General features: G+C 37.1%; 2 protein-coding genes across 8 annotated transcripts; both read right to left on the minus strand.

Moving 5' to 3' along the window:
- Positions 1-552: 552 nt before the first annotated feature.
- LOC116846111 (signal transducer and activator of transcription 5B) lies at positions 553-13,105 on the minus strand. Of its 6 annotated transcripts, none has more exons than XM_032819556.1 (11): positions 12,726-13,105; positions 11,327-11,422; positions 10,618-10,764; positions 10,012-10,168; positions 9,593-9,930; positions 9,366-9,509; positions 8,787-9,249; positions 8,014-8,686; positions 7,757-7,912; positions 7,411-7,645; positions 553-4,086 (listed from the first exon to the last, which is right to left on the minus strand). In XM_032819556.1, the coding sequence occupies exons 3-11, from the start codon at positions 10,743-10,745 to the stop codon at positions 3,915-3,917; spliced, it is 2,466 nt and encodes an 821-aa protein (XP_032675447.1). In that variant the 5' UTR covers positions 10,746-10,764; positions 11,327-11,422; positions 12,726-13,105; the 3' UTR covers positions 553-3,914. The 6 variants fall into 6 exon arrangements, 4 of the variants coding, with proteins under 4 accessions (XP_032675447.1, XP_032675446.1, XP_032675449.1 ...); XR_004378400.1 differs by lacking the exons at positions 553-4,086; positions 11,327-11,422 and adding exons at positions 4,213-5,144; positions 6,305-6,561; XM_032819555.1 differs by lacking the exon at positions 11,327-11,422 and having other exon boundaries at positions 12,726-13,104.
- Positions 13,106-14,825: 1,720 nt separating this feature from the next.
- On the minus strand, positions 14,826-18,244 carry LOC116846096 (major facilitator superfamily domain-containing protein 10). Of its 2 annotated transcripts, none has more exons than XM_032819519.1 (7): positions 17,567-18,244; positions 16,939-17,201; positions 16,569-16,860; positions 15,713-15,933; positions 15,535-15,625; positions 15,268-15,405; positions 14,826-15,188 (listed from the first exon to the last, which is right to left on the minus strand). In XM_032819519.1, the coding sequence occupies exons 1-7, from the start codon at positions 17,811-17,813 to the stop codon at positions 15,094-15,096; spliced, it is 1,347 nt and encodes a 448-aa protein (XP_032675410.1). In that variant the 5' UTR covers positions 17,814-18,244; the 3' UTR covers positions 14,826-15,093. The 2 variants fall into 2 exon arrangements, with proteins under 2 accessions (XP_032675410.1, XP_032675411.1); XM_032819520.1 differs by having other exon boundaries at positions 14,831-15,188; positions 17,594-18,239.
- Between the last annotated feature and the right edge of the window lie 438 nt (positions 18,245-18,682).

Here is an 18,682-nt window from a genome sequence, read left to right on the forward strand (position 1 = left end):
AACGATTGACATGAATAAATTCAATAGAAAACTTTTCGGTGACAATACGACTAGTACTTCTCTCAATGCGAGTCCTACTTCGCGCTTCTCAATCATCGGTGACTTCTATGAAGTCACGGTGTTCTGGGTATGAATATTGTTCACAAAACCAATTGTAACCTTGAGTAATCGAACGCTCTTTGATTGAATTTGTTCATATCAATCATCAATTAAACGGCATTTTGTCAAATTTGCTAAGTCCAATTATTAATTGAACGATCTTTGGTTCTCTTCGCTCATGTCAATCATCGATTAAACGATCTTTAATTAAATTCTGATCTTCAATTGTCAAATAAACGTTCTTCGACTGAATGTGTTCAATTCAACCAGTTGAAACATATCTGTTCGAATCAATTATTAAAATGAGACAAATTTAATCGATATTTTTTTACAACTCTGATCGCTTTGGTAATAAAATTCTTGATACTAAGAATACTAATTGTCAATCGCCGTCGAGTCGGATAAGCATTTCATCCCGAGTACATAGCGATGGTAATAAATATGACCGACATATTGATTTACAATCAATTTTATTGCGCGTAAACATGCGTGTTATGTTACACTTATTATACTACACTTAACGATTACGGTAAATAGATCGATGAGTACGAGCGTCTTCTACGGGCCGTAAAATCATCCTTGGTAATAAAATAAACTCTAATCTTTGATAAAAAGATCAATAGCTAATACTAGCTCGTATGTCGCCAAAACGTGTTGGCTCGTATATATATCTTATAATGATAAATATAAGAGGAGAGACAACGCTATGTGCACTCCTACTCGCGACGAAATCCAGTGTACATTTAACGGTGTTTTACATATGTATACAATCGAGATAGAGCTTTCTTCCTTTAATAATACATACATAAGACACACAGACAGGGGAGGGAATGGAGCACCGTAATAACAACTAAATTTTACAATGTATATGCGTGTGCGTCGTCCGCACGTTAACCAAGTTCTCCAGAACGAACCACTTATTTCGCATCCTTCCTCTTCGTTAAAAAAGAAAATAAAAACAATCACTAAATAAACCTACACGATAAGTAAACCTTTATACATAAACGAATCACCTCTTTTAGTAAAGCTATACATATGTACTCATGCATACATATACATTCTCGAAATATGCCTAAGTTATCACGAGGCAAAAATTAAAATTAAAAAAAGAGCAAAAGAAAGAAGAAGAAAAGAGAGAGAGAGAGAGAGAGAGAGAGAGAGTAGTTAAAACGTATACCTAATCTCATCGTCGAGAGACTTCCAGACATTCATGAAGAATTTAAGATCAAAGTCTAAAAATTGTAAGGCACGTATACTTTAGACCATTTCAATCGTATGTGCAAGCTGCAAGCGGCTTGTACATACCCATCTTTCGCAGTTTTCTTATCATAGTATAACTCAAATCGAACGCACAAACGATACTTTAACAGACTTCCTTCTCTTTTTACACTTACAATCCTTCTCAATATCTGAAGAAAAAAAAAAACACTCAATGGCAATTTGACTAGGCGGCACGGTACGGTCACACGTATGAAGATGATTGTCCATTTTCTACGTCGCATTGTACTCTCATAATCTCTCATCGATAAATCTCTACTCTTACATCGTTGTATATGTTAATTCTTAAACATATATCTCGAAATTTTTATAGAACTAACAGCACCTCCCTTTTCCTACAATCTCTAAAGATGCGAGAAAACCAATGTGTAATTATAAAATGGTACGTATTGTGCACTCTAACCGGCAAAATAGCCTTAACACGGTGCAAGTAGATCATTACCCAGATAGTGAAACTTGCAAAAGCAGATTTTGCACAGTATCTGCTGCATAGACTCTGTCAGCAGCTTGCTAACAAGCTAAATCCAACAGGCAGAATATGATGACAGACTGACGACAGAACAAGATTTGTCATTCCAATGTATTTAAATTAAAATACTGCAGATCCTGCTTGTTACCTACTGTCAGATTCGACAAAACATGAGCCGAATGCGGACACAAATGTTTATGGATCTGTCGACAGATCCTAATCGAATCTGTCGCCAATCTGCCGGCAGACTGCTAATAGATTGTTTACTGGATATTAGAATTTTCTAATCGTACATATTATTAATTTACTATTTATTGAGACTATCTAAAGAAGTGGGCACGCTTTCGTATCGTAATCTGTCATTATGATAACTTTATATTAATATTCAGAAACGCTCGATTTAGTTTTTGGTGCCGCGGGCTCATAGATTTGTCTCTACAAATGCGTATGTAGCTAGAAAATACTAGTAATCTCTAATTACACTGCATGCTAAACCCACTCTGTCGGTTGGTGTACATAAAAAAATAAGAGAGAAAAGAAAAGAAAGAAACAACAGATTTTATAGTAATTCGTTAAAATTCTCTCTAAAACGATCTAAACTGGTTAACAAAAATAATTACTATATGTTCGTAATATAATTCTACAATGTATTAGTCATATTATTACTTTTAAACATGCAATATACAAATCTATTATTACATATATTCTTTAAGCGTTTTGTATATCATAAATGATGAGCTATGAGCTTTTGTACTAAGTGTTTATCGTATCTTACAAGAACCTGGGCTTGAAACTGATATTACACGGGACTGTAATATCAGTTTCAGCTTGCTAAAACTGATATTACCGGAACTCTAAAAAAAACGAAGAATCGATATACGCCCAGTTAACTCTAATAAATTCATGAGTTACAATAATAATCATAAAATGCGATTTTTGGTCGCTCATTAAATAAACAAAATAGTACAAACAGCTTGTGAAAGACGGAAAATTTTGGATAATATGACGTTACTGCATCACATTCACGAGAGTATCATTCTAAAGCTACATAACAAAATTTAGAAATCTATCCACAAAATGTTCAAGAATGATAAAATTCATCATTAAATTCATAAATTCATCATGCTGATCAAATCCATCTTTAATTGCACCGATATATGCGTCAATCTCATCGATAAATGTCATTTGAGGCTTAAAACTCGGACAGCAAATAACGCTCTTTTTATACTCGCGTCATTCTTTCTCATATTCATAATTTAGCGCCAGAGACTCTCTTTGCTTTAATTTCATCTTTGTTTTTTCCACCGCTCAAATCCGACGAGAGAGAAGCTTCTCGCATTATCTTTACACATTTTATAAAAGGTAATACCCGTACCGTATTTTATAAGATATAATATACCATATCTCATAACATACAATATACCATATTTTATAAGATATATCTGCGATCTGGAATTAAGCATTACGGCGCTCCGGGTCTCTTTGCATTGTTTTCCTGCCCCGAAGGAACAGTCAAAAGCGCGACCGTCGTCGTATCACAACGCCAAAAATTGATCGGAACACTATCGAGAGCACTCCAAAACGCTGGGAGGTGGTGTCGACAAATACAACCGTCAAGATTTTCGCGACAGCGGACAATAGTCGCGAGTGGCATAAACGCACAACAGACAACGATAATTCCAAACGAATTGCACATTTTTGCATTGAGTTGGACGATCTCCGCAATTCACGCAAAGACACAACAAATGTTTCACAGGCTGTGTACGCAGTGCGCTCTCATATATAGCTCGCATTGTACATCTCAACAGACACATTAACGCTTCTCTTAGGTAAGTAATCGTGCGTGCCGTCGAGCGTGTGCAGGCGCGACGGCACGTGTGTCCCTCCCCCGTTAAATATAACAATCCACGGATCGCGTCCGTCGCTTACTTCCTGTGTATGTGTGTGTGTGTGTGTGTGTGTGTGCACCGGATGAACCGTCAGAGATCGAAAAAGGGTTTGGTGGCCGTCGCCGGCAATCGGCAACAACGACGACGACGACGACAACGACAACACTTGAACGTACCTATTATTGTGGTTTGTTATACGACTGCATGAATTCGGAGAAGCTGAAGTTGTTTAAGTGGTCCAAGTTGAGATTTTCATCAATTGATGTCAGCTCGTTCTGACCCATCAGCTCCACATAGTCCATGTCCGAGCTTGGTCGTCCAACACCCGACTGGCCGAGACCAGGAGCGTAGCTACCACAAACCAAAACACAACCCCAATCACTGGCAATGCTTCAAATAATCTGCGATTGCAACTGCTCTACACTTAAATTGCTCTACACTTTTGCAGAGCAACCGTGTATACCTCTTTCGTCGTTCTTTTTCTCTTTTTTTTTTTTTTTTTCGTTCTTTTTTTAGGTCTGAACGCGTACTTGTTTCGTCTCTTTTCTCGAAAGTGTGCGAGTGACCGATTTTTTATTAGCCGGAATAGCCGGTACAACACGGCAAAAGGTACAAGACAACCACAAGAGTTCGCCAACTCTGTAGATCGGTCACTTGTCTTCCTTCGGAAACTTTAGAAAATAGAACCGAAAAAGTGTATCGCGCGAAGAAATTACTTTTTTTTTTTTCTTTTTAATTCCTTCTCTCTTAATATTCGCACTTATTTTGACAGTATTGCGTATCGCACGGGCAACGGGAATCAGCGATACGTTGCAACGAATTCGCGAGCGATCACGTTAAGAACGTTCAATTGCCAGCTGCGTTGGTAGAGTGATTGGAGCTGCGTTTTGCAGGGTAGTATTGAAACTTTCACGTTGTGGTTGTACCGGCTTGTCTCAGGCCTTTGCTTCTCTCTTATGTCTCTCTACATTCAAGCGATAATAACCCTTTCTCTCTCACGCGTGTGTATGTGGGCGCATAACTACATTATATCTTGTTGCACGCAAGTATGTTTTCGACACGCAGATGTTTACGCTCATATGTTGTATATACATAATGCTATGTGCTAATACGCAAAAAGTTCATAATACAAAAGCTATATCGAAGCCATGGATAAGCCGTTGCGCTAGAAAAATGAATCGTAAAAAACTTGGCAGTGTCGAAAAATCGATTACATGTTAATTTTCTTGTTCCTTTTTCTTTTCTTTTCGTTTATGATTTTTCTTGGTGGTCCGCAATTGAGATATAAAGTGCGAATCCATAGGCTAGAAGCGCTTCTTTCGACGACAGAAGCACAATCGTTGGTCGTAGACTACTCTTGTCACGTTTGCGAATCTATAAATCTGCTCTTCCTCATCTCATTTACAAAACTGTAATGAAAAAAAAAAAAAAAAAAGGGAAACGTAGTCTCTTAAGATAGTATGATATCGTGACAATACAATGTGTGCTGACACATATATAATATGAAGGCACTTATAATAGCTGGATATCATAATCATAGTCATGGCTCATCATAGTCGAGTTTTATATTTTAAGATTGTCTTAAATTCCCCTTCAAATATTTTGTAGTTAATGAAATGATCCGTACAGCATCTGAAGATGAACTTAAGACGGTCTTAAATATAAGACCTAACTATGAATACCGGCCGTAATAGATATTAATTGACTTTCTTCCAATCTCTCGAAAGTACCACGACAAAATCATTAATAAGTTACAACTTAGTCGCTTAGTAACAAAGTGATCTTTAGTACAAAGTTTACAAGTTATCGTTAAATTACTGTGATTATTGAGCGAACATTCTGAGTCAATAAAAATATATGTTACAAAAACATATATAAAATAAATATAATCAAGAGACAATGTTCACTATTCATTAGGTTATAACATGTATATTAAAACTATTTTTATTTTTATATTACACAATTTGTTATTCTTTATAAAATGATTATATCAACAATTATACATATTTATAAATAAGATCAAAAAATGCGGATTTATAAATTTGCAGAATTACGCGACGAGAAATACTCGCCGACTAACTGATCAATTGTGCTTCTGTATTTAATATTAAATTTATAAATTACTAATAAATTGCTGCTACTGGACAAAGATACTGGGACAATAAATATACTTTATGAAAAAAAACGATAAAAACGATCGAAAAACTATTACCGACAAATCGGTGTTCTATAATGTGTGTTATAAAAATACATATAAATATATATTTTTTTCATGAAATGATCTTCACACACAATTATTGCATACTCGTGGAAAATAATTACACTATTCAAAATGTATTTTGATCATCCAGTATCGTCCAATATGCAGTTATTAAACAAATTTTATTATATATTCTGTCTTAATGTATACATTGCATATTACAATTGCGTATTTCTCTTGTAACTTACTAAGTACAATTGTAAAATTAAATGTCCTGTAAAAATGTTTAAGGATCTACAAAAATTTCTGTCAAAAGACGATTATCTAAAAAAAAAAACAATAAAAAAGAAAGAAGAAGAAAATACTGACAATAATCCAGCAACAGGATTCAAAAGATATGCAATATGTGAGCTGCTAGGAATGTCTGTTGGTTCAGTAGACTTAGAATCCACGATTACAGGCTTTAACATAGGCTCACACATTATTGTCTCCGACTTCCACTTCTCTACCATGATAGATGTTGAAAACCAAGTCAAAATTACGGCGAAACAATGAATAGTCATCTCCTCTGTTTCCATCACCAGTAAAGTATGAATTGCATAAATTTCTCAATTCATGATGTATACCTATTTACACAGTGCGTTCGTATATAACATCTATTTAAAAAAAAGGCCACGAATTTTGATTATCATTTCGCTTGTTCAGAAATATACGATATGCCTTATGTACAGGATATTCAATAGATGAGAAAGCGATTTCTTGTGGTCAAAAAAGAAATGGCAGTTTTTTTAGCATGGCCGTACCGATCATTGTTTGTTCTTTTAATAATAAACGACGCATTTTTAAATTTTATATAATCCATGAATTTTGTACAACGTGGAATTATATAACTACTGTGTATTTTATAAAAAACGAACACACGTTTCAGTCATTAAATAATGCTTCTCAATAATATAAAGTAATTAAATTTTTTTATTTCTACCCGGATCATGTCATTTTGACACATTGCCAATTTATTGATCAAATCAGTCGATTAACTTGTACTTTCAATAACCTTTCAATAATTCCATAACTCGTGCGGTTTACAATGCGTTAATGACTTTATATGATCACCAAGGAAAATAAATCCTTTAGTATCGGAAACGTTAAAACGGGAGGTTTAGGGAAATGTTCGTGTCTCATAAAATATATAAAATTGGACCACTAGCAATTGCACTCTGGAGGTCTCATTATTGGCCATTCCTTTCTTGTGTGAAATCTTTCTTTAAAGGAGCCATACCATCGCTCGTGAATCGTTTACTGAACATCCTGTATAATCTGAGATTCGTTTCCTTTTTCGAGTGGACAACGAAATACCACTTCAAAAACGCACTTCCGAAAGTACATCTTCAACCAGATATTCATCGTAGTGTTCTCAATTAGCAAAATCATCACGATTGCCTTTGACAAGATGCAATTACATCCATGCAACTGACCTGGAGGCTGTAGATGGTGTGTCTCGCGTTACAGACGGGTCAGGACTGTGTGGTTGAAATACAGTCGACGGCGTGGCCGGGTAACTTCCACCTGGCCCGCCTTGACCATTACCGCCGACTCCCACTACGGAGGAATGGGACGGCGTTTGATTACCAAGACCGGGGGCACTCCAACCTGGCACGTGCGTCACCAAGAGAGGCTTGACATATCCATTTGTCGATGTGGCTTGGTTGTCTACAGAAATCGACGATTATTAAGAATTTGTCACTATCAACTCCTTATCAAAGCAAATAATAACGAATGATTCTATTTCGCTGAATGACGATAACATTGCTGTATACTTACCGTTAAATGGTGTGTAGTATTTGGAGAAAGCCTGATCTTTGGTGTAATCCGGATAGAGGTACAATAAGTATTGCAAGTCATTTACGCGATCTGCCAAGCACCGTATAGCAAAGTCTTTGCTTGTGAAAGGCTGAAGCATAAAGACTTCGGTTTGATCTGAAAGAGAATGGAGATACGTGAGATTAAAGCTGCATAAAAATTACCTTCCTCGTACGCTATCTCAAATACTTTCTTTTTCGTCTCGATACTTTACTTACCTGCGACCCATGCGATAGTGATACCGCCAAGTTCCGAGTCGGAAAATCGCATCAGGAATGTCCCTGGAGTGCAGTTTGCCAACATCTCTTCTGCTTGCTTCTTCCTAACAAAGCCGAGAATGACACCATCTGACCACGGGCCACGCAAATGTTCTCTAGTTAACTTCATGACCGCGTAGAACCATTCCCAAAAAGTGAAATTTCTTTCAGGTAATGGTTCCTTACAGAATTGTGCCCAAGACAACAACATATTGGAATAATCCTGTCCGTTTGAATTACTGCCACGGAAAGCCTTTTCCGCAAGAAATCGTAAATTCTCATCTGTCAATGAGCGTCCTGTTGCCGAATGAAACTTCACATTTAAAGCATCTGCCACCTGAGGCCATGGTACTTTGTCAGGCACTGCGAATGGTACTCTGCCAGGCTCGGCAAATGCATTATCCCAGGTAACAGTCGCCCAAGCATGAGGTTCTTGATTTCCATGGACGATAACAACTACCGGTAAACTCAAAGTCCACACTTGGAACACCAACTCTCCACCGCCGACGCTGAACTGGGATTGGAACAATAATGAGAATTTTTCATCCATCACGGACTCGGTACCTTTTTTCTCTGCTCGCTTGATCTTCTTCAGCTGCATATTACGGAAGCTCACCGAGAGTTGTCTGGTGGTCTGTAAATAACGTCACATTAGTACAGCATGTTGAAAACGAGACTTACAATTTCATTCTCATTATATTGATGCAAATTATCTGTTAAATATTCTCGCAAACCTGATGATACTCCATCGTGCCGGTGTTATTTAAAATCTCGCCGCTGTTGTCGTTCTTCATCTTGTCGCTCTTCAATAAAGCGTTGGCCTGCGTTTCACTGACTATATATACTCTGACTTGCGGCGGTGTCATGTGCACATTCAACTTGCCGCCGACAAGAAGACGCACCGTACTTGTAAAACGAGTATTAGTCTTCATTACTTGTGGAGGTTGTTTTTCGATGATAAAAGTGCTTGTAACCAGGGAACTCAGCAGTTGTGTGATTTGTGAATTCAATGCTGGAAATGGGTCTTGCATCGCTGACGTGTTGAACAATAACTTTTGCTTCATGAGTTCCGCCTCTTTAATTTGCTGTCGTGTCAGCCAAATTATTTCGGCGAGGCCCTCGCACCATTCCTGAATAGAGTCCAAGTTATTGACAAATTGTATGCCATTTCCTGATAATTGCTGATCCCTTTTCCATCTAAAAACAAAGGCAATAAAATAAAATCGAATTGTTAGAGAATCGTTTCCTAAATAACATTTTTTTTCTTAAGTACTTTTTATGCTAAAAATAAAGGAAATAAATAGATCAATGACCTGATAAGTTCGTCGTCGAGGATTCTGGATTGCAAACTGCCCAGTTTGTTGATTATCTCTTTCAATTTGTCAGCCAGCAAAAGACGTATTTGCATTAAGCCAGCTAATTTATGATTCAAGATCTGCTCCTGCTGTTCTCTTTGCCTGTATAAAAAGAAAAGATACCTCATTAATATGTAATGTATATGATAAGACACAATTGCGTCGCTCGCAAAGTATTGTCCCACCTCCTGATCTTTTTATCGACATCAAAATTTTGCTGATTTTGTGGTTGAGTAACAAGATGTTGCATTTGCGCGTTCAGTTTTGTGCACTCGTGATAACTAAGCGCAAAACTTTCCTGTTCATGCTCCATTTTTCGTATGTCATCCGCGCAATCAAGTGCCTTCTGGCGCAGGGCGGTAAGCTGCTGAATTATATCCACAGGCATGATCAATCTATTACTGGGTATATTTGGTAGAGGTGTACCTAAACTTCCTTCAACTTGTTGCACATATTTCATCTCTAAAGCCAAGCAATGCTTGATTATTTTAAACAAGGCTGCTGGATTTTGCAGATATTTATGCTGTAATCGACATACAGATTAAAAATTCATTTTAATTGATTTCAATCATAAATTACAGTAAACAATACAAGATGCACTTACACGAAACGATTTAGCGGCTTCTGTCAATTTTATCCTTGTTATGAAAAAATCGTCTGTGGTGAAAGTTTGTGCTTTTGACTCCAATTCGTGTATCATAGACTCAACAAAATTGGTTATATATTGCTCGTGCTGTGGATTGTCTGGGTCTATGTCTGGCCTGAAGTGTTAAGTGTTGCAATAATTATTTCTGTGAATATATATGCACCAGGAGTCACATATATGCCTTAAAATTGTAACTAGGCTTACTTGTGCATCTTTTTAAACTTACAAATCATACGCAAGGTTGGAAAAATTTACAATTAAAATACAATTTACTAAGAAGCCCTAGTAAATTGTATTTACATCGATTTACGTTTAAATAATGTCCCTGAATAAATTATGCCTTTATAAGAATAATGAATATTATGACATATAAGTATTATTAAAACATATTTTGCCTTCACATTACAACTAAGATAAATTGTACACTTTTCAACTATATTTATGTAAAGTTGAAAATTATAGTGGACCCTTGTAATTGAATATTAAGGCTTATATGACACCTGCAATCTTGCCTAAGCATTTCATTAAGTTCGAATAAACTAATAATTTATGTGGTATACTCGCCACATTTTTTCTTCTATCCATGATGACAAGAAATGTCTCACTTCTATCGGGAAATGATCACCATACATAGCATGTACTTGTTTTAATGCCTCAGTTGGCAACTGCTGGGACTTCGCCCACAGAGACATTTTTTGATATTTTTATTTCCTGGCCAAAAACAGAAAATATTCATATTTACCATATATTCTATGGCTATTTTATGTCTTAGCTATATTAAGAATTACTCAACCTTTTAATAATGACAAGCATAATTACATCATCGACATATGAATATATGGATAAAGTTTTTTTATGAGAGAAAACTGAGATTGACAGTAAGAGAAAAGTATAGAAATTTCGAATAGAAAAAGAGAAAGATTGGTAGGAATATAAAAAATGCAGTTTAAAAAGACAGATTTTTAGATGCAGACAAGGCAAGTATATATAAACCGAATGGTAGCAAGTCTAGATGGATAACTCAATGTGTCTGTCGTTTTTTGCCATAAAACTCAACATCCCTTTTGCCCAGATTATTACTGTATACTCTATCTATAAATATATTTTACTTAATTACTATCCTTAATTATACTTAATTAATTTCCTAAACTAGGACTTGACTCTCTCTCTCTCTCTCTCTCTCTCTCTCTCTCTCTCTCTCTCTCTCATATTATATTTAAATCTTTTTCCTGATCTTTTAAAAATATATGTAATAAATAAAAGTAGTTTGTACTTATTTCATCAAAGTTTTATACACTCAGTAAATCTAAGTTTGAGCCAAGGAAGCAGTCAGAGGATATTATTTCGAGCGTAGACTCCAGGCAATCTTCTAAACCACAATAGAGGATTTTGATATGTAGTTCTTCTCAAATATTATCAACAGGTCATATTCTTCTTTGAACATCATAGGTCATAAAATTTTGAATGGCTTTCCATTCAGGTATTTGTCAAAGGTACAAAAGTTACATTAACTACATAAAAAATCTATTCCAGACAATACAACCTGCTAAAAGACATCTTAACATTTGTATGTGAAAAAAATGGAGCGTATTTTAAAACATCTGTTACAAATGTATTATCTAGCTATTAAGTTCAAAGCTGGCAGCAAGAAATCTGGAGAATAGAATTTTCTATTGTGACCAATTATGTAATGAGGATTACTTTCCTTCAATTCTGTCACTTCAAATTTGTGAATGAACAGTCAACTTCTACTTGACGAATGAGGACTTCTATTTTTTTTTTAATTTTCCAAATTTCCTACGAGAATTTAATAGATAAATGACAAATCCTTTGTGCAGCAGCTTAATACAAACAACAGAAGAAGTTTGTTATATATTGTTTTAGGTTTGAATTTAAATATAAGTTTAAAACGCAGTCGCGTTGATACGGCAGGACAAGATCGCCTGCATCTCCATCAAGGTTGAAATATCGATTTCCGTCTTCGCTTGTGCAAAATGTGAATTGTGCGAATAATACGCGCGAATCTAATCCAGAGACGGGGAAAGTGAAATTTCTCTTAACCCGACAATCAACACGCACGTGAAATCTCTCCCGTGAGCTTATAATCTTCGAGTATTTACATACTTAGCGCATTTTTTTCAAGCGCGCGCGATCTCGCGAAACGCGACGTATCGGTGACGATAAGCCGCGGCGCAAAGTACGGCGCGGACGAACGGACGAGTGAGAGAGGGAGCGAGCGCACCGAGAAAAATTCGCCGGAGTGTTGCGCGGCGTGTACCTGCTGCACTTGAGAAAGAGAGGAGAGAGACAGAGAAAAAAAGAACATAAAAAGCATGAGAGCCAGAGACTCAAGACGTGCTGGTTCAGCGACGACAAAATCTCACGACGAGCGCAAATTCGCCTGCCTGCCTGCCTGCCTGCCTGACTGACTGACTGACTGACAGACAGACAGACAGAGACAGACACACACACAGGCAAGCGGAGAGAAAAAGAGACAGACAAACACACGAACAGGCGGCACGAGTACAAGAGATCGCTAACGTGTTGTACGCGATGTAACACGTAAATAGATAAGACCGTGGGAGGGAAACGCAGGACGGGGAGGAGAAGGGGGGAGAGACATAAACGGCGAAGCGAATAAATGCGCGTTGTCTCGTACGGAATATGCTTACCTGCTGTTGCTAGCGCCTCCGTTACCGCTGCTGTCGGCTGCCGCGCCGCTCGGCTACGAGGCACCTACGTCCGCGAGATGTACGACGCAACACGGCCCGATTACCGCTTCTCCCCTTCTCCAACGATGACGCCTCCTCGCGCCTCTTCTCGTCAACGTCGTGTACGCCGTCGGTACCGACCACGGCCTTCGTGGGGATCGCTGAGGCGCGCTCTGCTCGCCACCGACTAAACATGCAGTAATCGCACCAGCGCTCACATCAATAATATCGCTCGTCCGCCTCTCTCGTCCTCCCCCAATCCGCTTTCTCGCCCGCTACTGAGCCGACGGACGGACGACGAGTAGCCCGGGCGACGACGTAGTGACGCGGCGCGGGCGAGGAATTCCGGGAATTTGATACCGTAAATGGCGCGTGGGGGGGCGACCGGATGATGGTGGACAATCACGTGAGCGTAGGGAGCCTGCGCAATGCGCGCTCCGCGTATGGGATCGCGCCGCCGTGATTTATCGATAAACCGTGCTCCAACCGTGCGACCGACACCACTCCTCGCGACCATTTCCCACGCAAAGCGCGCGAAATTTCAAAACGCGCGCGCGTCTCCGGCAAATGCGTGTTATGTCCGATAAAAGTACCACTACACTGTAATACTGCAATCTAATTCTGAACATTCTTCTTGTTTTGGTCTTTAAATGCGAATATTTAAACTTTCAACGTGGAATTTATGTATACATTCAAGGTGCATATATATGTATTTTCTCTCTCTCCCTCTCTCTCTACATTGAAAGTTTAGATGTCTATATTTGAGAACCAAATAATAAAAATATCCAAAGTTACCGATGTCATTAATATTTAGATAATAGCAGATAGTAGTAGATTAGTACTTTTTCTTTAAAGCCACGTGAATTCATAAATGCGCGAGGAAAAATCGAATAGCCTAGAATTGGACATTTACATATAATTATGATATTCTATATGTATGGATATTGTGTAACTATACAAGAGATGTCATGTATAGGTAAGGAATGAAGGACGGTTTACTGAAAATTAAAAAAAGTTTACATTTTTATTTATCTTTTAGAATCTAACTTTTTATTTTCTAAATAATTTAGGGAAAATTCTTTGATTATATTCTTACCTTTAGTTAAATGTACCAAATTGTCATATAATAAAATATAATGAAATGAAAATCTCATAAATTTTTGTTTTAACCCTTTGGGGACGAGTGTCGGCATATAGCCGTCCAAGCCGTTTTACCGTTCCGGACGCGTGTCGGCATATAGCCGCCCAAATTAGTTTGTAGCTGCAAGGCTCGCGACGTCTGTCGTTCTGAGCGATAAGATACGCATAGGTATAGTAAAAGAGTCACGTTTTCATTCAAAGACATTAGGGGCCATTAGCGATGAAGTCTTATCTTCCTTATAGCCCGTCGAGCGGCTCCGTCCCCAAAGGGTTAAATATTATATTTATAATTAATATCAAAAACATAAAAACATTGATACCAAAACATAAAACAAAAAAATATACAAAAATTTTTTGTATATTTTATATATTTTATTGTATATGTATATTTTAATGTAATTTGTAATATTCCATAATCAAATATAATTTACTCTGTCTATATGAAAAGATTGTATACATTACATAGACAATATATAAGCAATCTGTACAGATATATAATCTTGAAGGTTTCACAACTCTGAAACAGTACCATAAAAATGATAATATGACATCTTTTATATTTGTGCTTGGTCCATGTTTCTACGTATATGTTTATTTTTACGTATATGCTTATTTTTACATGTGTATGCAAGAAAAATGTGTAAAAATGTGTTCAATTTTCCGAGAAAAAGGATATAGAAAGCGCCATTGGTAGACAAAATATAAAAATTGATTAAGTTACACATGATGTAATTTCTAATATGGAATAGTGTACATATATATATATATACTTATAGTCTCTTTATATAATTTATTTAAATATTATAAAATATATATTCAATTCTCTCTCTCATTTACAATTTTTGATAAAATTGTAAACATACATACCTATAAATAGAAATATATAAATAAATATATATATATTCTTACAAAATATATATACTTTTTATATATATCATAAAGTATCTGTAAAATATAAATATATTCAATAAAATGTGGCATCAACATTAATTATTTAAGAGTGTATACTATTCTAAATACTACTATAATATTAAGCATTGGTGTGTAAAATATCCATGTAAAAGTCAGTATAGAAAAGCGACAACATACATAAAAAGTTACTAAAAATATAAAAATACTGATTACAGAGTAGATGAGTACTCCCTAAGGTAGAAGAGCAGATTGAAGTGATGTTTAATTGTGCCCCGTATTATAAGGCACGCATACCATGCAAGATGAGTGGTGGTAGCGTGAGAAACAGGGCACCGATTAAATACGTCGAAGAACTTCCGATGCACCAAAACGCTGGAATACAAAACACGCATATTCAAGGAGACAGTATTCACAAGATGGAATTTCAACGGGTCCAATATCGTCCCAATACCTGAGGACGCGACGATGGGTCCGCAAGCACGTGCCAATGCACCGAGAGAACGAAATATGCCAGTGATTACGCCCTTCTGATGCTCAGGTCCAATGCGTGTTACCAGTGTCATCACACAAGTAACAACCATAGCAGTGGCTGTAAAACGGATGGCAAAATGTAAAGATTTGTTCTTCGACATATCGTATATTGTGTTTTAGAAACAAATGAAAGACGAGTACGCTTGATAATCTTCACTAATAACGAATAAATAAACATAATGCTCACAAACTGCGAAAAGAAAAATCCCAACAGACAAAAGTCGTACACCGCTAGCGACACCGATACATATAAATGCGGGAATTACTAGCCACAAACCCTAGAATAAAATATCAAATAAAGAAATAATAATAGCAACAGGGCAGTAGGAGCGCGATGGATTCGATCGTGAATTCAGTTTTCTCACCAATTCGCTGATTGTTTTCGTTCTATTTGGCGGAATGTGCCGCACCCAACCACCCTGTAAAATGGCCATGACCAATCCGATCATGAGAAACATCCAGCCCTGTTGCATGCTCGTAAAACCAAACGTATGATGCGTTAGGAACGTCAGAGTGAATTCCAGGCCGCTATATATGAATAGGTATATAAAGTACGCACGGCCCAGTGTTTTTAAATCTTCTTTATCTGAAATAGGAATTCACATGTTACTATCAAGCTTCTTATTTTTTGTATTATTTATTATTTAACTCTAACGGTATACATCTTCTAGCATAAATATCAGTCTAATCTGTTTTACTTGCTTCAATTTCTAATTTCCTTTCAAAAACTTCTTAAAAATTATGCATGAAAATCACGTCAAAAGTAAAACAATAGAGACTGCAACTTGCAATAAATGATTTAAAAAATTTTAAATTTATTTTTGATAATATACATTCAATAAATGTCACAATATATATCACTCAAAACATCAAATGTTATGTTATATTATGTTATTATCAGATGTAAAGTTTAATCTACAATGTCCTTTGCTCTCTTCTTCTTTGTCTCCTGACTCAAATCTTAAGCCTTAAGCTTAATCTACAATATGTTTTTTTCTACAATATGCTTCCTGTTTTTTTCTACAATATGCTTCCTATTTCTTATTCTCTATTTTTTTTTTAGTAAAAGAGTTAAAGATTGAGTCAGAAAGAGATAAAGAAAAAGTAACAGGAAGCAAATATTACATTGTAGATCAAGTTTTAAACATGAAAAAGATAGAAAACAAGAAGCGAAGAGCACATTGTAGATTAGGCTTAAGATTAACTAGAAATAGATGTTACCTTGTTGATTCAAGCCAGAAACTCCATTAAATTCGAAAAGGTCTATAGGATTAATATAAGAAAATGCCCCAGACAAGCCTTTTGCCAGAGTGGTCGCTCTGTGTTTTAGTGGTAAACTTTCCTTTAGGTAGTAAGAAATGTATAATAAGTTACTTAAAGCTAGGAAAAGTGCAAACATGGCTGGTATCACATACCATGTGCCTTCCCTATTACCACTGGAAATCCACGCGAAAAATGCTCCTATCATGGGTCCCACTACAAATCCTATAGAAAAGGCTATCCCCACAAGTGCCTGCAAAAGCAGAATAGAATTGTAAGTAATTATCAATTTGTGAACTGAATTTTAATCAATTTACGATTATTCCTTTACCATTGCCTTTCCTCTTGTGTTAGCAGAAGTGACATCGCTGATAATAGCCATTGATAAACTGATATTTCCTTTGCTAATGCCACCCACAAATCGTGCCAATACAAATATGCCAAAGTTTGTAGAGAAAGCCCACAGAAGATAGGAGAGTGAAATGCCTATCAAACACAATAACATTAAAGGTTTCCTTCCATATATATCAGACAATGCTCCTATAATTGGCGATCCAAGGAACTGCAAGAAGGAGTACATGGAGCCAAGGAAACCTGTGGAACAAAATCCAATTTATTTTTGTTACATATTCTGTTTTGTGGATCATACTTGAAGACTTTTTCAAATGCTCAGGTAGCAGAAATTTTAAAAAAATATTTTAACTATTCAAAAGACATCTTAGACATATTTTAAATGCTTTTAAGATATTTTTTAGTTCAGATCTATAATGTACTCCTTGTTTCCTGTTTCTTTCTCTTTATTTCTTTCTGACTTAAACCTTAAGATTTTAATCAGAAAAAGATGGAGAACAAGAAACAGATAGCAAAGAACATATTGTAGATCAAGCTTTAGCTAGGAAAAGATAAAAACAAGAAACAAAGAGGCACATTATAGGTCAGGCTTGAAAAGTTTTTGCTACCTGGGTATCTACACACCATGCCCTCACCTCCGTAAAGAACCGTACTGACTTTATCAGGAGCATCGAAGAACACTTGTATGCTTTTTACATACTTGAAAATGGCAGAGTATAATCCTTGACCATGCTCTATCTCTTTGTAATGATCCAAAAGAGCTGGCAGCAGTGGTAATATCATCGTAAATGCCAGGAGATCCAGCAGCAAGGATACGAATACCACTCGCACTGTGTTGTCTTTAATTTCATTCATGTTTCTCAATGTAATTCACACGGTGCGATACTCTATACTATTTTCCGCGCTCGTAAATTTTTCATTCTCACATTGCAAAACTGTTTCTCATTGAATGACAAATCGTCACGCGAAACGTCCAAGAGTTTAGTTACCGGAAGCGATAAGAATAGTGGAAGCGTAATTCGCTAAATAGCCAGTACGCGAATTTGATTAGTATTTTTATCCGGCTACATGACAATCATATAGCATAGCACCCGATTGACAAATGCGCTTTCAGCGTGCAACCTCTTTCCGGGACCGTAACACACAATGGAAGAACGAACGCTCCTCGAACTTCCGACATCGTGACGGCGTCAGGTCGTCGAAAAAGTCTCGCGTGAACCAAAAGTGAAAGTCTCCGACCTACAAGCCGACATCCCGCTATATCTTACTGTCGAATGCTGTCATGCGACACGGCCACACGCCTTCAGCAGCAAACGCCTTATAATCTATCGACATAACCAGCGAGTGGTCTCGGCTCGACGATTGGTAACGTAGGAATCTGCCACACCCGATGTCGGTAAAATCAATGTCGTACACCCGATCGTGATCAGATGCCACTGTATATGCCAGCAGCGCCGAACTCCTCGTCTGAAAACACAATATGCCGAATCACTAGACACGTTCGTTCTCAAACCGCGAAGCCGACTTGAAATCATCTATAGACCAACGACATTCTCGAGAACACGTGCGTCAAACCATAACTTCTCCCTACGATTCCGCCGATTCGGCAGAAACCACGACGAAAACACGGTGATTGAGAGCGGGAAAAAGTAGCGAGAGAGACGCGCACGAAGTCCGCGGAAAAGCGCGGACGATTTTGTGCCTGGCGGCACGCGGCGCCGCCA

Source organism: Odontomachus brunneus, unplaced genomic scaffold, assembly GCF_010583005.1.
Source record: "Odontomachus brunneus isolate Ranch 3 - 2012 unplaced genomic scaffold, Obru_v1 Obru_scaffold_060, whole genome shotgun sequence".
NCBI lineage: Eukaryota > Metazoa > Arthropoda > Insecta > Hymenoptera > Formicidae > Odontomachus > Odontomachus brunneus.